This window comes from Rhipicephalus sanguineus, chromosome 8, assembly GCF_013339695.2.
Source record: "Rhipicephalus sanguineus isolate Rsan-2018 chromosome 8, BIME_Rsan_1.4, whole genome shotgun sequence".
In the NCBI taxonomy this organism is placed as follows: Eukaryota; Metazoa; Arthropoda; class Arachnida; order Ixodida; family Ixodidae; genus Rhipicephalus; species Rhipicephalus sanguineus.
The window spans coordinates 30,273,687-30,297,612 of NC_051183.1; the positions used below are offsets into that span (position 1 = coordinate 30,273,687).

At 46.9% G+C, this 23,926-nt stretch overlaps 1 protein-coding gene across 1 annotated transcript; it reads left to right on the forward strand.

The window, feature by feature from the left end:
- Positions 1 to 444: 444 nt before the first annotated feature.
- Positions 445 to 22,052, forward strand: LOC119401626 (uncharacterized). Its single transcript, XM_037668528.2, has 3 exons — positions 445 to 949; positions 4,274 to 4,443; positions 15,770 to 22,052. Exons 2-3 carry the CDS (start codon positions 4,337 to 4,339, stop codon positions 17,676 to 17,678), a joined length of 2,016 nt encoding a protein of 671 aa, XP_037524456.1. The 5' UTR covers positions 445 to 949; positions 4,274 to 4,336; the 3' UTR covers positions 17,679 to 22,052.
- Positions 22,053 to 23,926: the final 1,874 nt, after the last annotated feature.

The following is a 23,926-nucleotide window of genomic DNA, read 5'->3' on the forward strand; positions in this document are numbered from 1 at the left end:
CGCGCTCATTGCAGTCACGCTAGGAAGCTTACAATGGCAAAAGAACTTTTTATACGGATACGCCTTTTAGCAGCATACGTTCTACCTGTGTATATAAAAAAAAAAGTTTTTGAAAAGAAAAAAAAAATGTAGCAGAGCGTGGTTTCGATCCACGGACCTCTGGGTTATGGGCCCAGCACGCTTCCACTGCGCCACTCTGCTAGGCGAGGAGCCCTTCGTTAAAATGGCTATATAACATCATAATACTAAACGTTGCGACATTTAGTTTTGATGATTGCTAGACGACGCTTTGTGCACCTTCGTAGGCCACCAGCAATCTGTTTTACATCAAGAAAACAAACCACAAAACAGTCGTTTCGCGAAATTTTCAATGTCCACAGCTGAGGTAAACAAACATGGCGGCGCCCTGTCGGCTGGAATCCCTGTGAGAATCTCGGCCCAGCTGAAGCGAAGTTCTTGCGTTTGTTCCCATTGCTGAGTGCATTTTTCCTTCTCGCTACTCCGTGATTCAGAGAGATACTCCACCGACGTACGGCGCGCACTCACCCCTGTATTCGCGGCCTCGTAATCGAGGTGTGCGCGCGTTTTATTTTGAGACCCCCAGCACGTGACGTCCAGAGGAAACGGTGGTTCTCGGGATTACCAAATTTGGCTGAAATTCGAGTCGGCGACCTCCGGCTTGCCTAATATGCACCGAAGCGTAATGGAAGCAACGCGTTTTGAGTACGAGTGCGCGCTCGAAGTGGTGGCGCATTCAGATAACGGCGTACCGAGCTTGTGGACTTCGTACTGCGCGGTGATTACCGACGTGCGGCGAAGTCGTGTGTTGGCGTCGGCTGTGTTGACGGCGCGGCGAAGTGCGGCGAAGTGATTGGTGAAGAAAAAAAAAGTGACTCGGACGCAGAGGGACAGTTGGTGTTCGTTGTTGCGTCGTTCACAAGCAGCTAGGGTGAGTACACGTGCTGTCGATGTACTTTAAATTTAAATCGAGGTGTTTACATGCTCCTCATCGCAACGCGTGCTGCAAATTCTGACCTCGTAGGCTTGAAAGTTGATTAACTGTTCATTTGCTCATTTGTGTGGTAATCGAAACATGGTACTCTTACTTCTTTTAAAATTTTCAAACCAGTTCAAGCAGGCAAAGTAGAAGAAGGATTTTGATGCACGAAGTCGTGCCGCTGGCGTCGGCTGGTGGAGGCGCGGAATCGGTTGGTACGACGGCGAAGTGATTGGTGCAAAACAAGTGACTCGTACACAGAGTGACAGCGGTGTTGCGTCGATCACAAACAACCAATGTCTTCTTCACGTGCTGTCGCTGCATTTAAAATTTAAATCGAGTTTTCGCTTCGTTCGTTTATGCTCCTCATCGCAACGAGTGCTACAAATTCGGACCACTTAGTCAATGAACTGCTGTGCAGTGAAATGCGTTGCAATACAATGCAATGAAATGCGGTGCACCATTACCAACTGGCCCAGCTTACCACGCTTCTGACCTCTTAGTCTTGAAAGTTTATTAACTGTTCATTTGCTCATATGTATGATGGTCGAAATACGGTACTGTGTGCATGCGTACTTGCAAACCAGTTCAAGCAGGCGAGGGTGGTCGAAATATTTGGAGCCCTTTACTACGGCGTGGTTTTGGGACGTAAAACCTCTACAGCTATTACGGTACAAGAAGGTCCATGGAAAAAAGAAAGTGTTTTTTTTTTTTTTTCAGTCACGCATAACTATGGAAACAAGTGTCATTCCTCTTCTGGGAAAACCATACTGGTAGGATGGCAGCGTCTCCCATTGAATACTTTAACGCTACAACAGCGCGATTGCTTTTACCAACTAGCGCAGCTATTTCAGCATCATTTTTCCTAACAGACTGTTGCGACTAGCTTGTTACATGTGCTAGTGTTTGGTAAGTCTCAGACATGATGATCCCTTCGATGATTCCGGCTGGCGCGTTTCGTATCTGGAGTCATGCTGTTTGCAAGATACAAAAACGAACTTGCGGCTCTTATTAGCTGACGTTTATCAAACGTTATCGGTAAGAGACCTATGTCATTGAGCATTGTTTTTCTTCGTAATCGCCATCAATTTTTATATATTCTTGGTAATGCGCGGGTTTGGCTCTTTGTTTCAATTGGAACTTGAATCAGTTACGTTGAGTTTTTCGGCCAGTGTCGATATCAGACAGTGGGGGCAGTGGATACCAGAATTCGAGACATGGCCTCCGAAACATGTAGGCTGCTAACGTGTTTTTTGGCTGTGGAGTAAGCATTGCCTTTGAGATCTGTTCCCTTTACACGGCGAGAGCGGTTGCTGCGCTCTAGATTTGGGTAACACCGGTAGCTCTTCACGTAGAACTTCGAAAGTAACGTGCGGATCACAGCTTTTAATGTGTGTTTGTGTACACTGCCACAATTGTGCCACAATTGTGCACACTGTACACTGACAGAATAAGCTCATGCCACGGCATCTGATGATTACGATGACGATTATGATTTTATTATCCTTACCAGTATTCCTTTTGCAACGCGGAAGCGATATGCGGTAATCTAGCCTGTTTGATTTAATCGGGTGTTATTTCATGCATTGCAATCTACCTCCTGGCTATTTTTTCCAATCCTGTCACTTGCACTTATGAGTCACGGTTGTCCAATTATTATTGATTCATTATTGTAACACTGTAGAAAAAGAACATATGTATTACAACAATAGAGGAGCTGTTATCAGCAATGCTTTCATAATTTTCAATTTTCAGGTACAAGGAAAATCGGAATAGCATATCCGAGTCAATGCAATGATGTAGTCACCACCTTGCATGGCAGGCTGAAATTATTCAGTGATAACAACAGTGTAATTACCAATGTGATACTATTTGCTGGTGAATTTCTGTGGGGAGGGTTTCTGTTAAACTGTGTGCTGAATTTTTGCAGTGCACAAAAGTGCATTTGTGGTTGTCTATGAACCACGTAAACGCTTTTAATGCGAAACACTGCATGGGAGTTATGCTAGAGTTCCAGAGTAAGCCTTCGGGTTTACATAAAAGCATCATTTTCGGGGCTAGAATTGGGCGGAAATATTCACTATAGTTGTTAAATGAATTAGGACATAACAAACTCTTATATAAAACTGTAATGAATATGAAGTATAGTTTACAAAATTGCTAAATTTAGATGGAAAGGTTCATTGGAAACAGAGTGACTTGTGGGTAAGTTTGTGATACATGTTAAATTTTACAGCGCGAAAGTCGCACCTAACAATAATATAAGAAAACCATTATGGACTTTTAGTGAGAGTGAGTGACCCCTATCATCATCGTCATCATCAACCTGACTACGGCCCACTGCAGGAAAAAGGCCTTCTTCATGTTTCTCCTACTAACCCGGTCATGTGGTTGCTGCGGTCACGTTATCCCCGCAAACTTCTTAATATCATCTGCCCACCAAACTCCCTGCCTTCCCCTTGCGCGCTTGCCTTCTCTTGGAGTCCAGTCTGTTACTCTCAAGGACCAGCGGTTATCTTGCTTTCGCGCTACATGCCCTGCCCATGCCCAATACATAATACACGTATTACCACTGCGTAATACCACAGATGCATAAAACTACAGACGCATAATACCACTAGTTAACATTGTCCATCCATTCTTATAATCATGTGGTGAACTTATATATATGTGTGTACTATTATGTCTACTACTAAGAGTTCTACTGCGCCATTAACTGCGTTGCACGCCACAAAACTTCCCGTAGGGATCAGGGTCTCGGCCTATTTGTGGACATGTCGACTCTGTCCTCAAACATTTCATCATATCTGTTCTTTTTTTTTATGATGGCCCATTGCAATTTCCTCTTGCTAATAAACATAATATAACAATAGCGGGGGTTTTACTCAGCGAAACCACGATATGGTTGTGAGAGACGCCGTAGTGGTGGGCTTCCGGAAATTTTTCGACCACCTGGGGTTCTAAAGATTAACGTGCACCTAAGTTCTGGTACGCGGGCCTCTCCCATTTCGCCTCCACGAAAATGCGGCCGCCCCTCGTTAAGGAACACAGCTCATGTAAACAGTTAAGTGCAAAGGTCTCATTACATCACGCTTCGTAATCATTTGAAGCACGATACCCGCTTCAACTTGTGTGGTATTGCGAACCAAGCGTGGTGGCGCTGTCGTCGACGATCACAGTTTTGTTTCGTTGTATTACGCGCACTTTTATATCCAGCATGTAAGTTTGCAACGTGTTCACGTTGGTACTCAGACATTTAATTCGCATTTGTTTCAGAATCCCAGTAAGGCCTGCAACTTGGCACCGATCCATGGGGCTCTGGACGCCATGACCTGACGCATGCGGAGTGGGTTGGGCTTGCTTAGCGAATTGGAGCCTACAGCAAAGATGACTGTGCTAGATTCTTCCTGCAGCGCCCTTACCAAAGAAAGTCCGTCGGCTGCCTTGTAAGTCGCATTATTTATTTTCTGTATATTAAGGGTGTGCAAAAACTTAAGGTGGTACGGACACGAATATTTTGAGTTCTCGTTTTTTTTTTGCGTCAAATGAAGGGTCAAGCACTCAAGAGCCCAGAAAAGGTAGTGCTAGGCGCGAGTACGCCCTGAAAAAGTAATTACAGTATGTTTTTAAAAGCTAGTTTTGGTTCGTACTGTACCCTGACGACACAACACGGTATGAGCTTCTCGTCACGTGCTCGCACAATATATAGTGTCGTTTCCACGGCCGCTCCGCACCGTGGCTCCGTTGGTGACGCACAAGCGGCCATCTTGGAAGTTTTGGTACCTAACGTCATCATAACTAGCCAGACTGCTGCGTGAAGTCACCAGAATTTGTACTGTAGCCTGACGTCAAGCTAGTGTCGATGTCAGTAGGTGCGCCAGGGAACATTTGACTTTGATATCAAATTAAAATATCTTATCAGCATTTGCTGAGCTTCACACTTGCTCAGAGCCCCATCTGCATACAGGAGATTTGTATGGCAGAGTAAACTGGCCTTCGAACAAAGGTATCAGTACCCCTTTAAGCTTTCTGATCGAATACCATGTCTGTATTAACTGTGGAGCAGTTTTACAGTTTAAGCGACCGCCCTGTTGTCTCATGTCTCGCGTTGGCGTCACTCAGATCCCACGCTTCATACACATAAGCCGAGGAGGTTGCACGTTTGGAACGCCAGCGCACGCTTGCCTGTGAAGGCCAGTATCGCCGAAGGGCTAATTCTTCTATCCGAGCCAGCGAAGCGTCGGGAGTTAGATACACATCTACGGAAGAGAGAAGCGGAGGCGAAATGCCAGCGCCGAGAGTTAAGGCACCGCGCTCGGAGCAGCAGACAGTAGCAAAACAGTATAGAGGAGAGCATAGAACAGAAAATAGATAATCACAAAACAAATTAGATAATCATAAGAAAAGAACAGCAAAAGATAAAACATATCACATAATCGTGCGAAAAGGAGAGCAGGTAAACACAAGATAAACCCAAGGGAAACAGGCGAGTGAATGCTCCGCAGTTCGTACAGCTTTCACTTGGTGTGGAACTGACTGATTCTTTTTTTTTTCGATCAGAAGTCACCAGCATTGATACCGTAGCCTGACGTCACGCTTACGTGCCCCTTTAATTTCATCGGCCAACATAACTTCCTGTCTTCCTCTGGCGCACTTGTCTACTCTTGGAATCCAGTCTGTTACTCTTATTGACGAGCGGTTGCCTTGCCTTCTCGTTACATGCCCTGCCCATTTTCTGTTTTGGGATGTGTGTAGGGTATTGCGCGACGAGGCAGATTCGTGGATAGGTTGTTGTGTGGAGGTTGTACAAACTACAGACTTCCTCTATGCAACCACCCATCCACGGATCAGCCGTGTCGCAGTGCGCACATCCTTTCTTTCGGGCACCTATATCCAACATGCGGTACGCCCAGAGGCGGATGCAGGATTTTTCCGAAAGGAGGGGGGGGGGGGGGCTAAGTATGGAGGCTAATGATAGGTCCTTTTCTCAGGAATGTACATTAAACAATCAAAAGTGGAGGCAGGGACATCGCCCCTTAATCTGGGGACATACCCAGGACAGTTGGGACATCCCCAGGACATCCCCACTCTGAAGATGTCCCCACTCTGGATCCGCACATGGTTACGACCTCAAACTCCGTGACGCGCTGCAGTGCCAGAGACGCACGTCTCTCCCCTAATCATGTGTGTCTCTCTCCCTCTCTCTCTCTCTTTCGCCCGCGGTTCAAAACCTTGCCAAATTTGCTGACGCACTGCAGTTACTACACGTGGGTGTATATGGGGAGGAGTTGGCGGTCTCACTCTCTCTCTCTCTCCCTCTTCATTACCACCCTCTCCCGGTTCTGGCCAAAGGCTCCGCCTCTGCGCGAGTGCCAGCCGCTGAATGCGCGTAAATCCGTCCCCGCAGCGGAGAAGGGGTGCGCGCGAAACCCAGTTCCAGAATTAGCCTAAACGGGAACGCTACTACTGCGTCAGCGGCCGCAGCACCACTGCCACAGAGGCTTCTGCCGGTCGAGCTATACTTGTATATTCGCCGTGTTGTTGCTCTTTCGAGTGGCCCATCCCTCTCTTTCTCTCCCTGTGCGTCCGTGTGTGCAGCTTTGTGTGTCTAAATCCGTGTGTGTGTTCGTGTGTGTGCGTATCGGGATGTGGGCCAAATGCTCTTCGTAGACGGCCATTAACGCAGGCCCCGTCCGTCTAATGTCGGTTACTTTTTTCTGCGATTCCGCTCCGTTTCCTGCGTGCTGCGTAGGCCTGCTCGCATCTTGCCTCTGCACCCCCCCCCCCCCTTCCCTCCCTGTGTGTATGTCTTCGTTTGCTTCATAGTTTCATTTTCCTAGAAAACAGATAGTTTCTTGTTTAATGGAAGGTGAAGGTTTAGATTATTTCGGGATGCCCCGTTTACCTTTCCTTCAATATATGGCATGTGCTCTTAGTGATAATGTTTTTATCTCAGTTCCCCTTTTCTGACTACTGGGGGACTTAGAGGGGGAGTCCAGATGACCTGACCCCCCCCCCCCCTCTTAATTTTGGAATGTATAAGCTGAGTATGGGGGTTGATGCCCCATGATAAGCTGTAGGCATCAGACTAGCCCCCACATCTTCCGGAAAAAGCCTCCATCCGCGCCCGTGCTTAAACATTTCTGCAGCAGTTTTAATTTGGCTACGAACAGAAAATATTCGGCTGGTGGTTATAGATTACCTTAAAGAGAAGGCCACCTCCAAACGTGGGCATTCGGCTGGTATGCACAAAAGACGGAAAAAAAAAAAAATAGGTACAGGAATGAGTCTTGCAGGAAGTAAGCAATATGACAACAAACGTGCCTCTATACGTGTATCAACATGAGTTCATGAATATAACATTATGCTCATGTTTATTAAGGATTCGACGGGGGCTAGTTGGTATGGCATCGTTCTTTTGCTGCGCTGTACTGAAACACCATGATGCCATTTAGCGGCGCACTGCGCACGATGTGGATGTAAATCTATGTTCAGAGATACCAAGGTTTTGGATCGCTGTAAGTCAAAAAAAAAAAAAAAAAAGAACGAGAAATCATAGAGGTCTACTCCATGCTAAAAAAAATTCTCCTTCCGTGGCGTTGGGAAACCAAGCTTTTAATTTCGTGGACACCCACTACATCAATCCACACGAGTTTTCATGAATCCTAGGATTGCACAGTTCACCCTCATTTTTAAAATGCTCTTTATCTGCCTCTCACCCTTCCATGTGTGTGTATTATGACGTACGTTGTTAGCAATAAAAGTTTGCGCACATATGTGTCCTCTGTCCTGTCTTCTCGTTTTGTCCTGGTGTTTCAGTATAGCGCAGTAAAATAAGGATGTTCATGTTGTGAACTCACGTGTTGCTGAATTGTTGCTGAATTTTACTGGTGACAGAACTATAGTCGTCACGTCGTCGCCATCTTGTCGCAGTCTTGCCATTCATTGTCCCCCTTCGTCACCCTCACCGTCCTCAACAGGGCACTAGCGTTGTGATAGTCAGTTGTCTAACGTCGTCATTGTGTCTGTTGCCACACATAAAAGCTTGCGCCGCGTGCACACAGTTGCTCGCACGGATGTATATTAGGGGCATCCCCTTTGGATCCGCCTGACGTACGGCTAGTTGCCACCAAGATCTTCATTAGTCATCTCTATGCTCTGTAGCCTGCGCTAACACGTGGTCCCTTACACAAACACGTTGCGCCACCTAACAGTGCGGAGCCTTCAGGACGCGAGCAACCACTGTTACCAACAAAATGGAGGATTGCAGCTTACAATGGTTCACATTCGAGAACGGAATAGTAGAGTGCCGGATTACAGTTTCCTCCGCTAGTTGTCGACATCTTTCATGTAGTAAACCACAGCAGATATGAGTATCATAAAAAAAAAAAAAAATGGAGACGACCGTAATCCTTGACTTAGGTGTCTGGGAGTAGCCCTCGCACCTCGGTGTTCGTTTGGCCTGGTGTATTCCTTGGGTTGACCTCGCGTTTCGTGGCCCTGCCGAAGCGGATCTCAGAGGCCACGTTGAAAGAAGCACGTGGTTGAGATCTGCTCCGCCATGTGCCGCAACGATGCCAGCTCCTCACAAGAAAACCGTCTGGTCTTCTAGCGAACTCATTCAATTAATTTTTGTTAATTATCCTGACAGTTATTTGGCCCTGATCTTAGGTAAGCTTATGTTTTGATATATATATCTCATATAACTCGGAACCTGAAACGTCGCTCTCCTACCAGTTTTATTTTTTTACAAGACTTTTTCAGAATATTCGCAAAACCGGAAGAAAGCGCTCCACCGGAAGTTCTTGGAAGTGCGTGTCACTCGCTGCCCGGGCCACAAAAGTATAACTGGAATGACTGATGTTGAGCATCGCTATGATTACGTCAGATATGATACATGTATACGTGTGTAAATTACGGCCTGTAGGAGGCTGGTAAAAAGGTGTAGCCAAAGGTACCTTGAGCTCTTGGTCTCTTGTCAGCTTTTGGTCTCTTGTGAGACTTTTTGTCTCTTGTCAGCTAGCGTTGCCATTTGAAAGAAGGCCTTTCCCATATGTCATATATGGGTCATCTCTGAAAAAAATTTGACGTCGGGATTCGAGAAACATACCGATAAGGATATCCAGAATGACTGGAATCTGGACGCCGATTCTGAAGTATATAGCTTTTGTTCCACGCTGATGTTTCAACATATGGTGATCGCACAGTGTGCCTCACGAAAAAAAAATGCTTGAGGTCAGTCACGTCTGTGTAGCTTACCCAAATAAAGCGTTATTAATCGCAATAGGTCAGAAAGTAATGCGAGTATTATTTAGCAAAGTTGAACGCTCATAAACGTACTTATAAAGAAAAAAATATATATATGGGCCGAAGACAGTCATGTGCGGGCCGGGCCGCTGACGAGAGGTCCCCGGGCCGCGTGTTTGAGACCCCTGCTGTAGAGCGATCTACAGCTCATCGTATGGACACGTCTTGTAGCCTCCAAAACTTCTCCTCTTCCTCAAGCTTTCTTTCGTTTTTTTTTTTTTCTTTTTTGGCCAAGGAAGGCGAATGACGATACTCTATAAATAGTGCTAAAGCAAAGGGCCCGCAGCAAACGCTTCTAGCCGGCCTTCTCTCTCCCTTTCCTTCTTTTGCCCCGCTGTGCCGCTGCCTTTCTTTTTAAAGAGTACTGAAACACGCACGGCTGAAGTAGGTTGGGGAGGGCACCCTCCGAAGTGACTTGTAAGGGGAAAGAATGTCTGCTTGCGCGAGCCGCGCGGCCGCGGCGAAGGCTCCGGAGCTCGGGCACAAGGCCCGAAACCCAGCTCTGTCGCCCAGCCTACCCTCTCCCTCGTCTGTCCTCCTCCCCTCCTTTCTTCGTCTTCTTTCCTAATTCGCTCAGTCACTGATGGCAACCTCGCGCTCATCGGCCTCCTCTTCTTCATCTTCCCTTTTTGCCCGGCGAAAGAAGCTGGCCGTCCTTTCACCCTCGCATGTTTTTCTCGAGGCCTTGAGAGAGGAGGAGAGCGAGATATGCGCCTGTCTCAACGTACGATGAAGAGGAAGAGAGAAGATGCGGTTCTCTCTGCCTCTCCTCCGGCGACCTGTAGGCTAGCGGCGTCGTTCGTCCCTTGGCTGGCGTTCCCGCGCCTAGCGCTGCAAGGCCCGAGGAGGCTGGGAGACTCCGCGCTGTGGGCAAAGAAGATGGGTCGGTGTTGGTGGGGCGAGCTAAATTTGGCCCCAGTTTGGAGTTTTCGGCGGTGGCCGTTTCGTTCTGGAGAAAAGAAGGGGAGGGAACGACGGAAGGTGGCGGAGAGTGAGGGGACTGGGTGTTGGTGGTTCCGAGCCCTTGCGTCACTCGTCCCCGGCTTCACCCCTCCCCACACATCATCCCCCCCCCCCCTTCTCCCGCCTTCCCAGGATCCTTCTTCCATCTTGGCTCTTGGCAACCCCCCTCCTCCCTTCCCCCCCGTTTGCTTGCCTTCTCATCTTGTCCCTACATGTCGCTCCAGATGCGCTCAGGTGCCTGGATGACTGCGCCGTTTGAGGGGGGCTTACGAGCTAGGCGAGACGTCAGTTCCTTCACCGCGCTGGGCTGTCGAAGGTTGTGGTGGCCGTTTCGCTATGCTACCGATGTCTTGGGAACCGTGCCTGCGATGACCGGACGTCCGTTGTTGCCGGATGTGATTATGCGGGCCCGCACTACGCAGTGCGCAACATAAGAGGATTGCACAACCACGACCCGCCGCCTGAAGCTACAGGTCTTGCGTTCGACAGTGAGTGTGTGCTCTCAACGCCATTGTGAAATTGTCGCAGCCTGCCTCCGGTCCCGGACCCGGTTGTTTACTGTGTACGTTTGTGTCTAGATGGCTGGCTGATGCGTAATTTTTTTTTTTCGCGTTCACGTTGTTGGTTGACTGTACAGTAGTCCCTTGGAAGCATTGGAAGAGCTACGTATGCCAAAAACAGTAAGCTTGGTGTGGTCGTTTTTGGATTTACCGCGACTAACCCTCGTGTGCTTTTCTGAAGTGGGCACAACTTTTTCCGCGAAGCTCTCACTTCGCTGTAAATGCTTGGTGAGCCGATTTCCATTTATGGACTCCGTGAGGTCCTTTCGCCGTGACCATAGACAGAACATGCAGCACTCCCAAACTGTAGGGCCTGCTTCTTGCTGAATGTTAGAAGCTTTGAATGCCTCAACATATAAGGCCCCTTTCTTCATCTTCCTGTCAACTTTGACAGCAAAAATATAACACCTTTGGTGTGTTCCGCTTTTCAAGTAACTGGCGATGTAGTATCGAGTGATCCGGTTGAAACGTTAAGTAAGCCCCGTCTTAAAAGCTGAGCATGTTGTAGAAACGGAGCGATCTTTGAACGCACGTGAACTTCGTTCCCTCATATCGCGTAGGACTGAGCTCAGGTTTTCGTTGTTTTGAGTTCTTGAAGGTCTCTTTATTCAAATAGGTGAACTCTCTTGGCGTAGCGGTTCGTTTTGCGTCAAGAAATGAGACACATACTAGAAACGTACCCTTCCGCAGCTTCCTTCTCGCCTTTGCCTCTTTGAGTGGGGTACTCGTCTTCCCAGACATTGGGCCAAGGCCTGTCCTGTCTATATTTGGTCGTCTGTCGGTCGCGTGACGCGCACTTTGGTTTCCTGCTTCCGTCCATGCTGAAACGCTCGTGGCCTCGCTCAAGACGCGCACTTAGTGTACTTTCTTCGAAGCTTTCGCGCGTACATTCGCGTCCTTATAATAAGTCGCCCAATCGTCATCTTGTGCGTGTCTGAATTTAAGGCCGAATCTGTTCTTTCCGAATGTGACGACGGCGCGCGTAGCATGTTCGTGGCTTCGGTTCTCGCGGAAGTGTGGAATGTTTGTCTCGGACGCTTGCGGAAGTTTCCGGGTCTCCCACCACGCGGTGTCGCCTTGCCGGTAAGACACGTGTTCCTGTGTTCTGATCGTATTCGCTGTTAAGATCTTCTATCCTTTTTTTTTTTGTTTTCCGCTTTCTATAGAATGATTACGCGGCAGCGCTGGGGCCTTGTGTTCCGACTTTTTATCGCCAGGCCGTCCCCTTTGCCACACAGTCCTTGTAGTGACTGACGACGCAGTAGTCTTTACGTTGTTGGTCTTGAGCTAATGCAGACATATACGTTTCGCCATCTCGCCCGTGAAACCAGCTTTTCTTTGATCGTTCCAATTCATTGAACGTTATCACAGTATGTTAGGTAGTAGATTGCTTATTTGGGCCGGTTTGTACATGTCTATAGAAAACTAGAAACAGCGCGAACCACAGGGCAATAGTCCGTCTCTGTCCTGTTGTCCTGTGGCTCGCTCTGCTTCTAATTTTCTATGGACATTATGTAGGCTTACACCGTATCACTGCTACAGTTCTGCCTGCCTCCATCTACGCATGCGCAGGTGTCGTGGTAGGCAACGGTATGTAACGGCGGGACGGCGACGCTGTGCTCAACCACAACTTTTCGATAAACATGGGCGGGACCATCGAAATAGATGCATGGCGCCTTATTGCCGTGTTTTTTCGCCAGTTTGCCGCGGTGTTTTGCCCTGGCGTCTCATATCATCTGACCGCTTCGTCGAGACGTATTTAGAACACCGCCTCGCGCACCCTGCGTGCGTCTTCCGGTGACTAAAGCTGGACCGCGTGATCGGCAGTTTTTTTTTGTGTGTGTGTTTGTTGTTGACCCTACATGGTCATATGACGTCAGTGTATAAACGACCGCGGGCTGCGCTGAGTACTGACGTCGTCCGAGTCGAGGCTCGTCTCCCATTTTTGCTTTGTCATTTTCTCCATCGGTGCTTCTTTTGCGTTTTTACAGCGAAAGCTGTTATGAGATCATTTCACCGGCCGTTTTTGGCGCCGTAGTTGTCCGCCGCCGCCGCCGCCGGTGTCCGTAACCAGTATCGCTCGAAATAAGAAAAAAAAAGAAATAAGAAAAACATTCCAGGATGGAACGAGGTTCGAACCTGGGCCCTCTGCGTGGGAGCCCAGTATTCAACCTCTGAGCCATGCCGGTGCTTGAAACTGCTTTGCAAAAAGGTCCTATACAGGCTTCATGTCGGGAAGGAACCACATTAACATGTGCAATATAGCGTGGTAGAAGAGTAAAATAAGCACCAAGCGTCGCACAACGCGAATTCTGTAACCAGGCGTCACACAATGCGAATTGCGCAACGAGAAGGTTGTTGAATGCTTCCAACCCATTACAAAGGGCTCCGCCATAATTCTTCATCGTCATTAGGCACAGCATCAACAAAGTGCGCATTATGCCTTACATGCGTTTATCAGGTACCACGGCTCTCCGTAGAATGACGAAAAATGGCATAATGCCTGCTTTCCTACTTCTCAAAAATTACAATGATTTATAGCATAGTGGGTTCCTCGGAAGTGCACTTGTATTGGTTGCCAAGGAAGCCCATAAGCGCATGATCCATTTCCTCGGGGTCTCAGTAAAGTTCTTCGCCCCCCCCCCCCCCTCTCTCTCCCACGTCAGCGTATGTTATACAGCATGGCGGGAGAGGGACATAGCAACCGGGCGTCACCTAATGCAAATTGCATAACTGGTGGGCCGTTTAAAGCTTCCAACCCATTACAAAGGGTTGAGCCATAATTCTTCATCGTCACCAGTCGTCGCGTCAAGAAAAGTGCACATAATGCTTACAGACGTGTAGCTGGTGCCTCGCTTCTCCGCAAAATGACAGATAATGGCTTAGTAGGTGCTTCCCAACTTCACAAAAAAATTGTGATTTATGGCGTAGTGGGTACCGTGCTAGTGTACTTGTATTAGTAGCCCCAAGAGCGCTTACAACGGGATCTATAAACGCCGCTCTTCTAGCTTTCGCTGCGACTGTGCTGCGGTTTCAGCGCAGGCCTGGCGTTTTTTTTCTTCCGTTGCATGTCTACGCGCCTGTGCCATATCGGAACCCTTCAGGCGTACCTACGTGATTAAGAAGAGTGACCGCAGAAAAACACATAGGACGATGAAAGCGACAACACGAAGCGGTGTTGTCTACCCGCTTCTTGTTGTCTCTTTGTAGATGGAGGCATCACTTAATCGAGTATCGCTTATGATTTTTTTTTTAAAGAAAGCTGCGAAAGGTCAGGAATATGCACCTCTTTAAAGGGGCACTAAACCGAAACAATGATTCGGTTTAAATCGATAAGTTGTACTCTGAGAACTCTAATGTCGTTAATTTCGCCATCATAGGTTTATTAATAGAGGACAAATGAAGTTCAACGTTTCATTTTTAAATTTCGCGCCGAAATCTCCCCGCGCGTCGTCACGGATTTCAAAGCGTATTTATTGTATTTTGGCGTCTTTGGCTCAACAAAATTACCCCAAACTTGGCATGTTAAGTCTATGGCCCCCTGATAGGACAATGTACTTCGTTTTTACCGATTAGGAACTACGTAGTCCCCAGTAGGTGCCGTCAAAACATGTGACGTCACGGCGAAGGGTGCGGAAACTTCAAAGTGGCGTCGCCACCCACATTTTGTTCTTGTGCGTTTTCTCGCTTACTAAGCGTCTTCTCGCAGCAAGCGTCGTGTGTTTGGTATAGTGAAAGAGTACTTTACTAATATGAGAAAAATCGTTTTGCTCTTCAGTGTCCCTTTAAATAAAATCTGACGTCGTGAGCACATTGAGAGGCTTCGAATGCTTAACCATGTGCATCCGCATCTGATCCATGCAGGGACAATAACGAATTGTTCTCTCTTGCACGGTATATCCTGTAAGCAGTGACTAACTCTGATGAACTCAACAATTCACGATTCAACGTCGACAAGCTCCATGTATTAGCATTCTCCAGTCGAAGTTTCTGAAACTTCGCTTCATGCCCGAAGTACCACTGCTCTCCACGTGGATGAATTGGGCGATGCACATGGCTCAATTCTACGAACGCTGTGTCGATGCTTCGAATGGCGCTGGTTGCGTCACCCAGATATTGGCTACCAAGAAGCGACTGCAGCTCCCGGCTCGTCCTGTGCTGAGCTAAAAATACGCGGCTTCGGAGAGTAGCTAGACGAACACGCGGCCTAGCACCCACGGTAGGCGCTTTGTCTGTCGCTGCAGTGGCTATGACACTAAGCTGCTGAGCACGAGATCGCGGGTTTGATTTCGTGCCTCGGCTGTGTAATTTTGAATTTGTAGGCACTCAATTCAAGAACATTTACGTGGCAGTGTCCAGCCGCATATGCGCGTGTATTTCGAAATGTGACCGATGTGTAGTCTTGAAAAGAAATCGAACATTTTCGAACCACCTGTTATTTTGACTACATGTGTGAACTTAGCATCTCTTTTGCCCAGGAAGCAATGAAAGTATATTGAGCATGATATCCAGATACTTCTTGTTCATTTGTACTTAGTGATATCTGCATCTGGATGTCCATTTTCGCCACGACGAACAGTTCGGTCGTCGTTGATCAGTGCTTGCGTGTATTGTCAGTTGTTAGCTTCTACGTAAGCGTTCTTCCTTAAACCAGATGAATAATCAGTCAGAAGATGCTCGAATCAATATTCTAATGTTAGACTCCTTTCTCTTCAATTACGAAGGCCATTTTTTTGCAAAGGAATGACTCGTTTTGTTCATTTATTTGCTACGGTAACCTATTTTTGGCGTGATATAAGTTGAAGGTTCGGTTCATGGAGACTCCTAACCATGTGGAGGAGATCCACAGCATTCGTATCACATTGAACTGTGTTGAATTTGTCGTACGTGACGTGATCCTCGATTTACGACGCCAATCTTAACGTGCTCGCACACTATGCAGAACTGAGGCCGGTGCCGCAAGCGGAGACGCAGCGGGCAGCAGGCCAGACAAACAGCGTCACGGTAGCGCCGGATACTTCCAGCAACTCTTCCATGCCCCCAATGGCAACCTGTTCAGCGTTCTGTCACCGCTGCAACAGCGCAGCGGCCGCGGCTGCACCATGAAGCCCGCGTTCCTCTGCCGCCAGCCGGCTCAGCAGATGGGCCAGCGTGCCACGCGCAGCCGGAGCGGCCGTCGCGGAGGTGGTAGCCGCTGCCTGAAGTTCCACAACTTCATCCCTTCCGAGAGCATCACCTCCGAGAAGGACGATGGCTCGCACGACGACGTGTGGAAAGTGCACGCTGAGTGCAAGCTGCAGGAGGAACACGGCACCAAGCAGATCATGGTGTCCCAGTGGTCCGTGTCTTCGACGGACGCCCCGCCGTCCTCTTCAGCTTCCTCCTTGGTCCAAGCAGCGACGGAGTCTAGGCACCCAGCCGTCAACGACGCAACGGCCACGGCCGAGCTCGACAAGTCGCAATCTCAACTGGCTTCCAGACTGCGAGCGGAGGTGACGCGACGTCAGCCCCCCTCGTCGACTTGCCCGCCGCCTGCGTCCAGCCCCACCAACAAGGCCGCAGACGTTTCAGGACCGAACACGGACGAAGCTTCGCCACACCCTCAGCAGCAAGGTCAAGTTACTAACCAGACGGGACTCGTGGTCACTGCGGTCACTGCTCCACCGGTAGTGGACGAAGAGGTGCTTAGGGCGACACCCGGGAGTTTCGTACCTTCCAGAAACAGTGAACTTTTCAATGAGCTGGCATCGTCGTCGTGCTGCTCCGAGGACGTTCAGAGCAGGACCGAATCGGCACCCGCTTCGCCTGTCGGTGGTGTCGACACGAATGCTGACACATCCGGCAAGCAGTCGGAAATCCTCTTCGAGTGTTTGTCCAAACGGCACCGAAGAAAGCCTTCGCAGACTCGCAGGGTAGTCCCTTACCGAAAGTACCTGTCTCTCTTGGAGAATGATGAAGCTCCTGGCGTGTCGCACCCTCTGGACTTATCTATGAAGACGAGGGCACGCGCAACAGCGGATGACACTAGTTCCACTGTCAGCAGCAGCGGTAGCTGTTGCTTACCGCCAGTGGTGTGTGGAGCGTCATCGTTTGTGCCCTGTTGCTTGCCAGCCTGTTCCTCGCAGCCGTACCTTCCAAGTGTACCTTCAGAGCACTATCATTTCCCCTATCAGGACCTGAGAACATCCGTGCCTGGCTGCTTCGAGAAGTCTCCACTCCAGGTGGCATTAGAAGCACCTCTCACAACTCCACCCAGCCGTAGACTCTTCAGCGCTTTCTCTCAGCCGAGTGGAGTTGCCTTGGGACACCAGTCTGCGGTGTCCGTGCCCACAGTACCTACAACCCAGTTGCCATTTGGCTATGCCCTTTACTCAGCACCGTCATCTTCTGGTGCTGGTGTGAAGCCATCGCACCCTCTTCAACCACAGTCCTATACAGACTGTTCGGGCAGTGGCAGTCGGTCAGCACTGATGGCAGTTCTGCAGAATTGTCGAGATCCGAGGACCAGCAGTGCGCACAGTGCAAGCCCGTCGCCTTCGGAAGCACCCAGGGGTCTTCGCAAACCGAGCCAGAGGTCACTGATTAAGCAGAAGCTGGAAGACACGTTCAAGCAGAATGGCTTCCTTGTCAAGACCAAGCAAGTGTCGGATGGTGACGCCACCTTCTGCAAGTTCCGTCAGCTTCGCAAGTACACGCGCTACTACCTCAAGAGCTGGCACCACCACCTTCCAGCCGAAGTGCACAAGCTCTGGAAAGGTTTCCTTCCTCCAAAGACATTGCCCGGTCCTGGAGGCTCTGGCGAAGATGCGCCCAGGGATTCCTCGCATGGTTCTCTTTCCTTAACACAATAGTGCTGCGCTGCAGTGCTCCAAATTTCAGAATCACATGGAGGACGACATGTTTCTCTTGGTGTGTGACGGTGTTTATCTCGGTTAAACTCGAATCATCTCGGTGCTACGAAAGGCCCTGTTTGAGAACATTGCCAAACTTATGAGTGGACATGCTCAAAAAAGATTTTGAGGGAGAAATTTTGTTTTTCTGGGGATCTCTTATTCCCATTTGTCTGCCATACAGTGTGACTGTGTGAGCTTTTGCAGACTCTCTAGCTCAGTAGTAACAGTCTTGACAATTTTCAAGCCTCAGCCATGTGCTCGCTGTGTCCCATATATGTGAAAAAATGTTCTTCAGTCGCATGTTGAGCCTCAGAACAATTTATTTATGTGGAACATGTCTAGCACCATTTTGCACTTACATAAACTTGTCTTTATAGTAAATTAATGCGTGGTGCTATTTATGTCTCAATGATTTTGTTCTTGTTGCTGTTTAAAGTCACTTGAAGCGTGGATTGTGTTCATTATTGAGGAAAAGAAGATGGCACATGCACAACAACAGGGACAAAAGCAAAGGTAGCACCACAGCGCTGAATTTTTTCAGCATTTATTGCCATCATATTCATCCCTGTTCTTATGGGTGCTCCATTTTCTTTCTGCAGTGATGCACGAACAAGCCCAAAATCAGCCTTTAATTATTGAGCCATGACAACCTTGCATTTCAATTTCCCGAAGTACCTGGTTATAGTCCTGTCATATTCTTCATGAACTTTTGCAAATGTTATATTGTGGGTAAGGTCATACCAGCTTTAAAATCTGCTTGTAATGTAAATCAACTTGCTCTAAAGATCTATTTACCTAGTCCATGTTAGACGCATTATTCTTGGCCCAACCTTTTGCGTTCTGCTGTTTCTGTATAAGTGATTGTACTGTTTTTGATCTGGTCAACATAGAAGATGTGCAGAAGTGAACCATTTTTTTTATCACAGTTCAGCATAGAAACGCTGTGCTTGCTATGACCAGCAGCTTTAAGAAGTGCAAGTCGTTTTGTTTGCTACAATGTCAATTCTACCGTCACTTTAATTACTTTGTAACTTATGATGTTAGTGCATCGCCTTTTTTCATTTGTTTTTCATGCAACCTAACATCTGTAGAAAATGCTTACAGTTATCCCTTAAATGGTGGCTGAACACTGGAGAGAATATCTATTTTTCTAGTTATGTGCTAGTCAAGCTTATCCATGAAAAGATGTGATTGACAATGAATTGCATCCACCATTTCATAAAGTTTGAAGTTATAATAGTTATGATAAATGTCATGAACAGATACCCTGTGCTATACTTAACATAGGCCCTTGTTTCATCATTGTTGCATTTGCCTCGAAGGTTGTGAACTCCATAGCTCTAAAGAGTTTTATTTGTCTCATTGCCGACTGCACATAATATGCGTTTCACCAACACAGCCAGTTGCTTCTGCGCATTTCTGAACAATATTGAGTGTAGTAAATGAGAGAATGTTTCGAAGAGGGTCCAGACAGGTGTAAATGAGAATCTAAATATAGACAGTTGGACGCGTATGCTATTTAGTGTTGCAGCTAATGTGCAGGCATATGCTCAGTCTCACTTGTGCAATACTTGTGGATGCTTTCACAGCAACGTACCCAGGAAACAGTTAAGAATTGAAGAATAGGCAGGGAGCTGTGAAGGGTATTCTGTTTTGTGGCTGATTCACGAGCATCTATTCATAAAAAAAAAGAAAAAACACGAGGCGGCAGCATGCCTAGGGTTCACAAGCCAACCTCATCTAAAGCCACTCTCCCCTCATTCCTTCTTTCCGACTGGTTTTTCAGTGTGTATCGGACTGGGAATTTCGCCTAGCCAGAGTATGAAAATAACGACAGGAAAGTGGAACCCTCATGAAACTTGCTGCAAGCATACAAAGTGCTTGGCGTTGACACACCCAGCAAACAGTGAAGCTTGCGTGTATAGGCTTTCAACAGCAAACCTCACAAATCTATTCTGATATTTCCCATTTCAAGCACATTAGCAAGCTTCTTGCTTCAGCTCAAAAAAGTGAAGTTCAGGTTGCCGTATCATGACACCTGATCTTTGCCATGTGTTATGTAGAAATTTCTCCCCAGGACCTCTTATGTGAAGCCCTAATTCAATGCTTGATGTCATATCACTAAATGTTTGCTGCTAGTTTCTGCAGTGCATTTTTTTCCATTTAAAAATTAATTTTCCATGCTGTGCACACGTTGCAAAATACAGTGCTGTATGTGACACTTGCAAGTCTTTGCTTGTGCCTTCATGTCATTCTGTAAATGTGCTGCCAATTTAATTGCTGTCAACTTAATCTGATCTACTTACCTTCAACTCATATTCGATATCCTGTCATAGCTGCTAGTGGTGCTCTGTTATGCAGGCATTTGTGATATTGGATGTAACAAAGTGTTTCAAGAGGATAATTCGAAACTATAAGGATGTCCTGTCCTGCGTGAATTGCTGGTTTTTATTTGCACGGATCTTTGTACTGTGCTTGGGAGTTGAGGGGGGGGGGGGATTTGCCATGGTGAAAAAATGGTTGCCTATGAGACATCTCAGCTGCACCCCACCCCTTCACATTCGCTCATTCATTATGATCAGCTGTCTTTCATGTCAAAATCTTCCTAAAATTTTTCGAATATATGGAAAACAGAAAATGCAATTGCTAATTGGTGCTGCTGACTTAAGTGGCTGCCATTGCTCCAAATTACCTCCCACACTAGTCTAGTAGCTCCGAGGCAAAGAACAGCCATTCGTCCATATCTCAATTCGGTGAACTTTGTAGGCCTTGTTCTGTAGGCCTTGGAGCGCTTGTGGCAATATGCCATCCATGACATCTGCTCAGCTGCCTTCACTAGCTTTGTTTCACACTGCACAGCTATGATAACACTGTGATCTCCATTAACGTATGTCAAAGGCACCTGTGTTGTGATGATGTTGCTGCTTGGCAGACTAGTCAGAAACAGGGTGCTATTTCTGGTTGTTAGATGTTGTACATAATTTCTTGACAACTTGCAGAATTATTGTCAACGTAAAAACAACTAGCAGACACTTGCCTCCACAAGAAAACAAAGCTTTCAAAATTATGCATGATCTGCCCCTTTGGAATATTCTGCAGGGTTCACATCTGCAGTGCTGATGCAAATGCTGCAAGCCTTCAGACCAAGCTACTGCTGTCTAGGAAGTAACGTCTCGTGCCTGTAGACCATTCCTAATGAGTTCTATGATGAGTGTCATTTTCACTGCAGCGCTGGAGCTTTCTAGTGCTTTCATTATCATCTGTGGAAAGTGATGATCAAAATTATCTTTAGGAACAAGGTCATGCTTTAATTCCTACCTGCAGATGAGGTGACTACCCAGATAAAAGTGGCTTGATCTGCTGGGACTCCTAGCAGCATCTGCTTCTGTGTTGTCGGTTATTTTTTACATAACTTTTTTGTGAAATATCAGTTATCAAGAAATAATAGCTCTGAGTACAACACAAGTGCTTTCTACTATTTGTGCGGCTGTTTGTATGCTAGTTGCCTTTTGGTCCCAGAATGTTATTTACAGGCTGTTATTCAGGGGCTCTAGTCGAATTAGTCCTTGTTGATTAATATGTAGTTATTTGCAAGCATTTTGGTTGCACCTCAATATAACTTGGTCATCCTATCTTCTCTGGTAATGTTCAGGTTCAGCTGGGTCCGGAGACTTTTCCTTCATGTTTCTTCATTGTTATTAAGTAGCTGCACTTGTGCAAACACGTTTAAACCATGATTCAAAATGAAATTCTTTTCACATTTTTCTAATCTCAGGTGCTGTTTTCGGTAATACATTTGTTTTGTTAAAAGATTGTAAGTTTCTCATGTGTTTAAATATGTGATCAACTTGCTGTGGATACTATCGTAAGCAGGCGGCGAATGATAGCTGTACTGTGGCTCCAGCACCATTTGCCTGATTTGTTGTTGGCACTGAATATCATTTGCGCACTTGTACATAACGTCTCGTGCAAGCGACAGCCATAGTGCCTTTGAGACTGCTATTAACTTATTGCCAAATGTCTTTGTACAGTCCATCTTTTTTTTTCTTTGTTGAGTTTTTGTTTCGGAATTGTTTTTTGTAATGTTAAGTTTTCTCTGATGTTTTAAGAACAGTGTGTCTGTTCATGTTCTTCGACCCTCCACCTATAGAATGAAGTGTCGATCACCGACACTTGAGGAATGTTTTAGTCACCCATTGTATAAATATTGTGTCCCACCATGTGATGATATTTTTCTAACGCATGTTCTTTCGTTATGTTGGTCCATTAGGCTGGTCACAAAGCCCAAAAAAAGAATACTTCATAAGCGTTGTTGTTAATAAATGTTTCCTTGCCAGTTTTTTGCGTCTGCCCTTGCAATCACATAAGTTAAGCGAGCGCGGTACTCAGTAGGCGCTTGCCATTCCGTGATGAACTGCTCAGGCAGCTGCCATTTTGTTGCGCTTCATCGTTACAACATTGGTTACCTTTCACATCAGAGCATTTGGAAATCACATGTAATAACCAAATTCGCTACAAATGTGCAAAGAGATAGAACATTCGTTATGGAAAGTAAGTATAAAATACCACTTGAACGAACGTCAGTTAAACGAACTATTCAGTTTTACGAACTTTTTTAAAATCCCCACGAAAGCACCAACCGAACGCTAACTCACTTTAGTTTAACATAGCTCAGTTCATAGCAAAATTCAGTTCTACGAACACATTCCGTGACACCATCCAGTGCCTTCCAGGTAACGTTGATCATTTCAACAGGTATAACCACGTTTTTTGTAGCGGAGTTTTACTGTGGCGTTCGAACTCAGCTCCGTCAACGGTGCGCCACAATTTTACGTTGACAACGACTCATCATTGGCGCGTGACGAAAAGCGGGCCCCGAATGGCCTTTGATTCGATTGGCTCTCTACACGTTTTCGAGGCCATCCAGAATCACAGCCGCAGCGACAGCTGCAGCCTTAGCACTATACCCACGTGCTGGTCATCATGAGTGAAAAACGGAAGTGCTGGTCTCTGCAAACAACTGGATGTTATGCATAGAAGCTCTGCTGCGCTTGGAAAAACTTAAGTCTTTTTCTGCTCAGCAGTGTGTTGTGCCGGAAAAGGTTCATGATAGCTTGGACACAATAACTTAATTCGTGGCCCCCCTTGCAGGCTTAAGTGCAGAAGTGCATTCTACACAAAATCCTCAGTAGGTATAAATTCACATGCAAATAGCAGCACGACTAATAAGTGGGTTGAAATTTCATTTGAACACTTGATGTTTTCTTCAGCTCGTGATAACAGGCTATAACATAGCAGTTTCAATTCAGCGAACTTTCACGCTAACAAACTTTTTCCTGAGGTCCCTTCAAGTTCGTTCAAGTGAAGTTTCACTGTATATAGAAGCTTATCATCGCAATTTAATATCAGTGGTTGAAGGATACAGAAAATGACTGGTACTCTAGCTCTAAAAATCTCAATGGAGGGCCACCTTGATGAACGGGCTCCAAAAAATATGGTGTTTTTTTTTTTTTTTTGTTAATCAGCCGCTTATACGGCAAAAGTATGGCCTCAGAGATGGTGGTACGAGGAAGAAAGGAGAGTGTCAGGCTATGCAGGGAGTCGCGACGTCGCCACCACCTTCACTCATAACTAATGAAGGAAGAGGCAACAACATCCGTGCAGGTAAATAATTGATCCTGTTATTAATAAGGCGACCTATGAAAATGGAACCTTCACTTTGAAGCTGGGTTTATTCAGCGAGTTGAAAAGAAAGTGAGGATGAAGGTATGAGGGACTGGAGTCATTTGTCTGCGCTGTTTATTTTGACGTGACGCTTCTGTACACTTAGTGTCTTATCTAGATATATAATGTGTGCACAGATGACTCCGACTGAGGCGCACTTGGTCATCCAGCACGCTCGTTACAACCTAAAGTTTCCGGTTGATGACGGTCTGACAAGGGCAGTACGACGTGAACGTAGTGTGCCTAAAAAATAACTACACCACGCGCGTGAGCACGTGCGGGCGCGCGCGTGCCACCCACACACATTTACCGCCCCCCCCCCCCCCCCCACACACACACACACTCGCACGCGCGCGCCCACACACGCACACACAATTAATTCATTCCACGCGCGGCAGTCGGCTATGCGGTATTGTGTTGAAGGCTGCGCATCAACAAAAAAATTCCACGCGGAATATCCTCTGGGAGGTATTTCAATGATG

Excerpts from the sequence above, each read along its gene's own strand:
- LOC119401626 (XM_037668528.2), top strand. The coding sequence starts at position 4,337 with ATGCGGAGTGGGTTGGGCTTGCTTAGCGAATTGGAGCCTACAGCAAAG. Across the intron at positions 4,444-15,769 it reads GAAAGTCCGTCGGCTGCCTT|AACTGAGGCCGGTGCCGCAA; the intron begins GTAAGTCGCATT and ends CACACTATGCAG.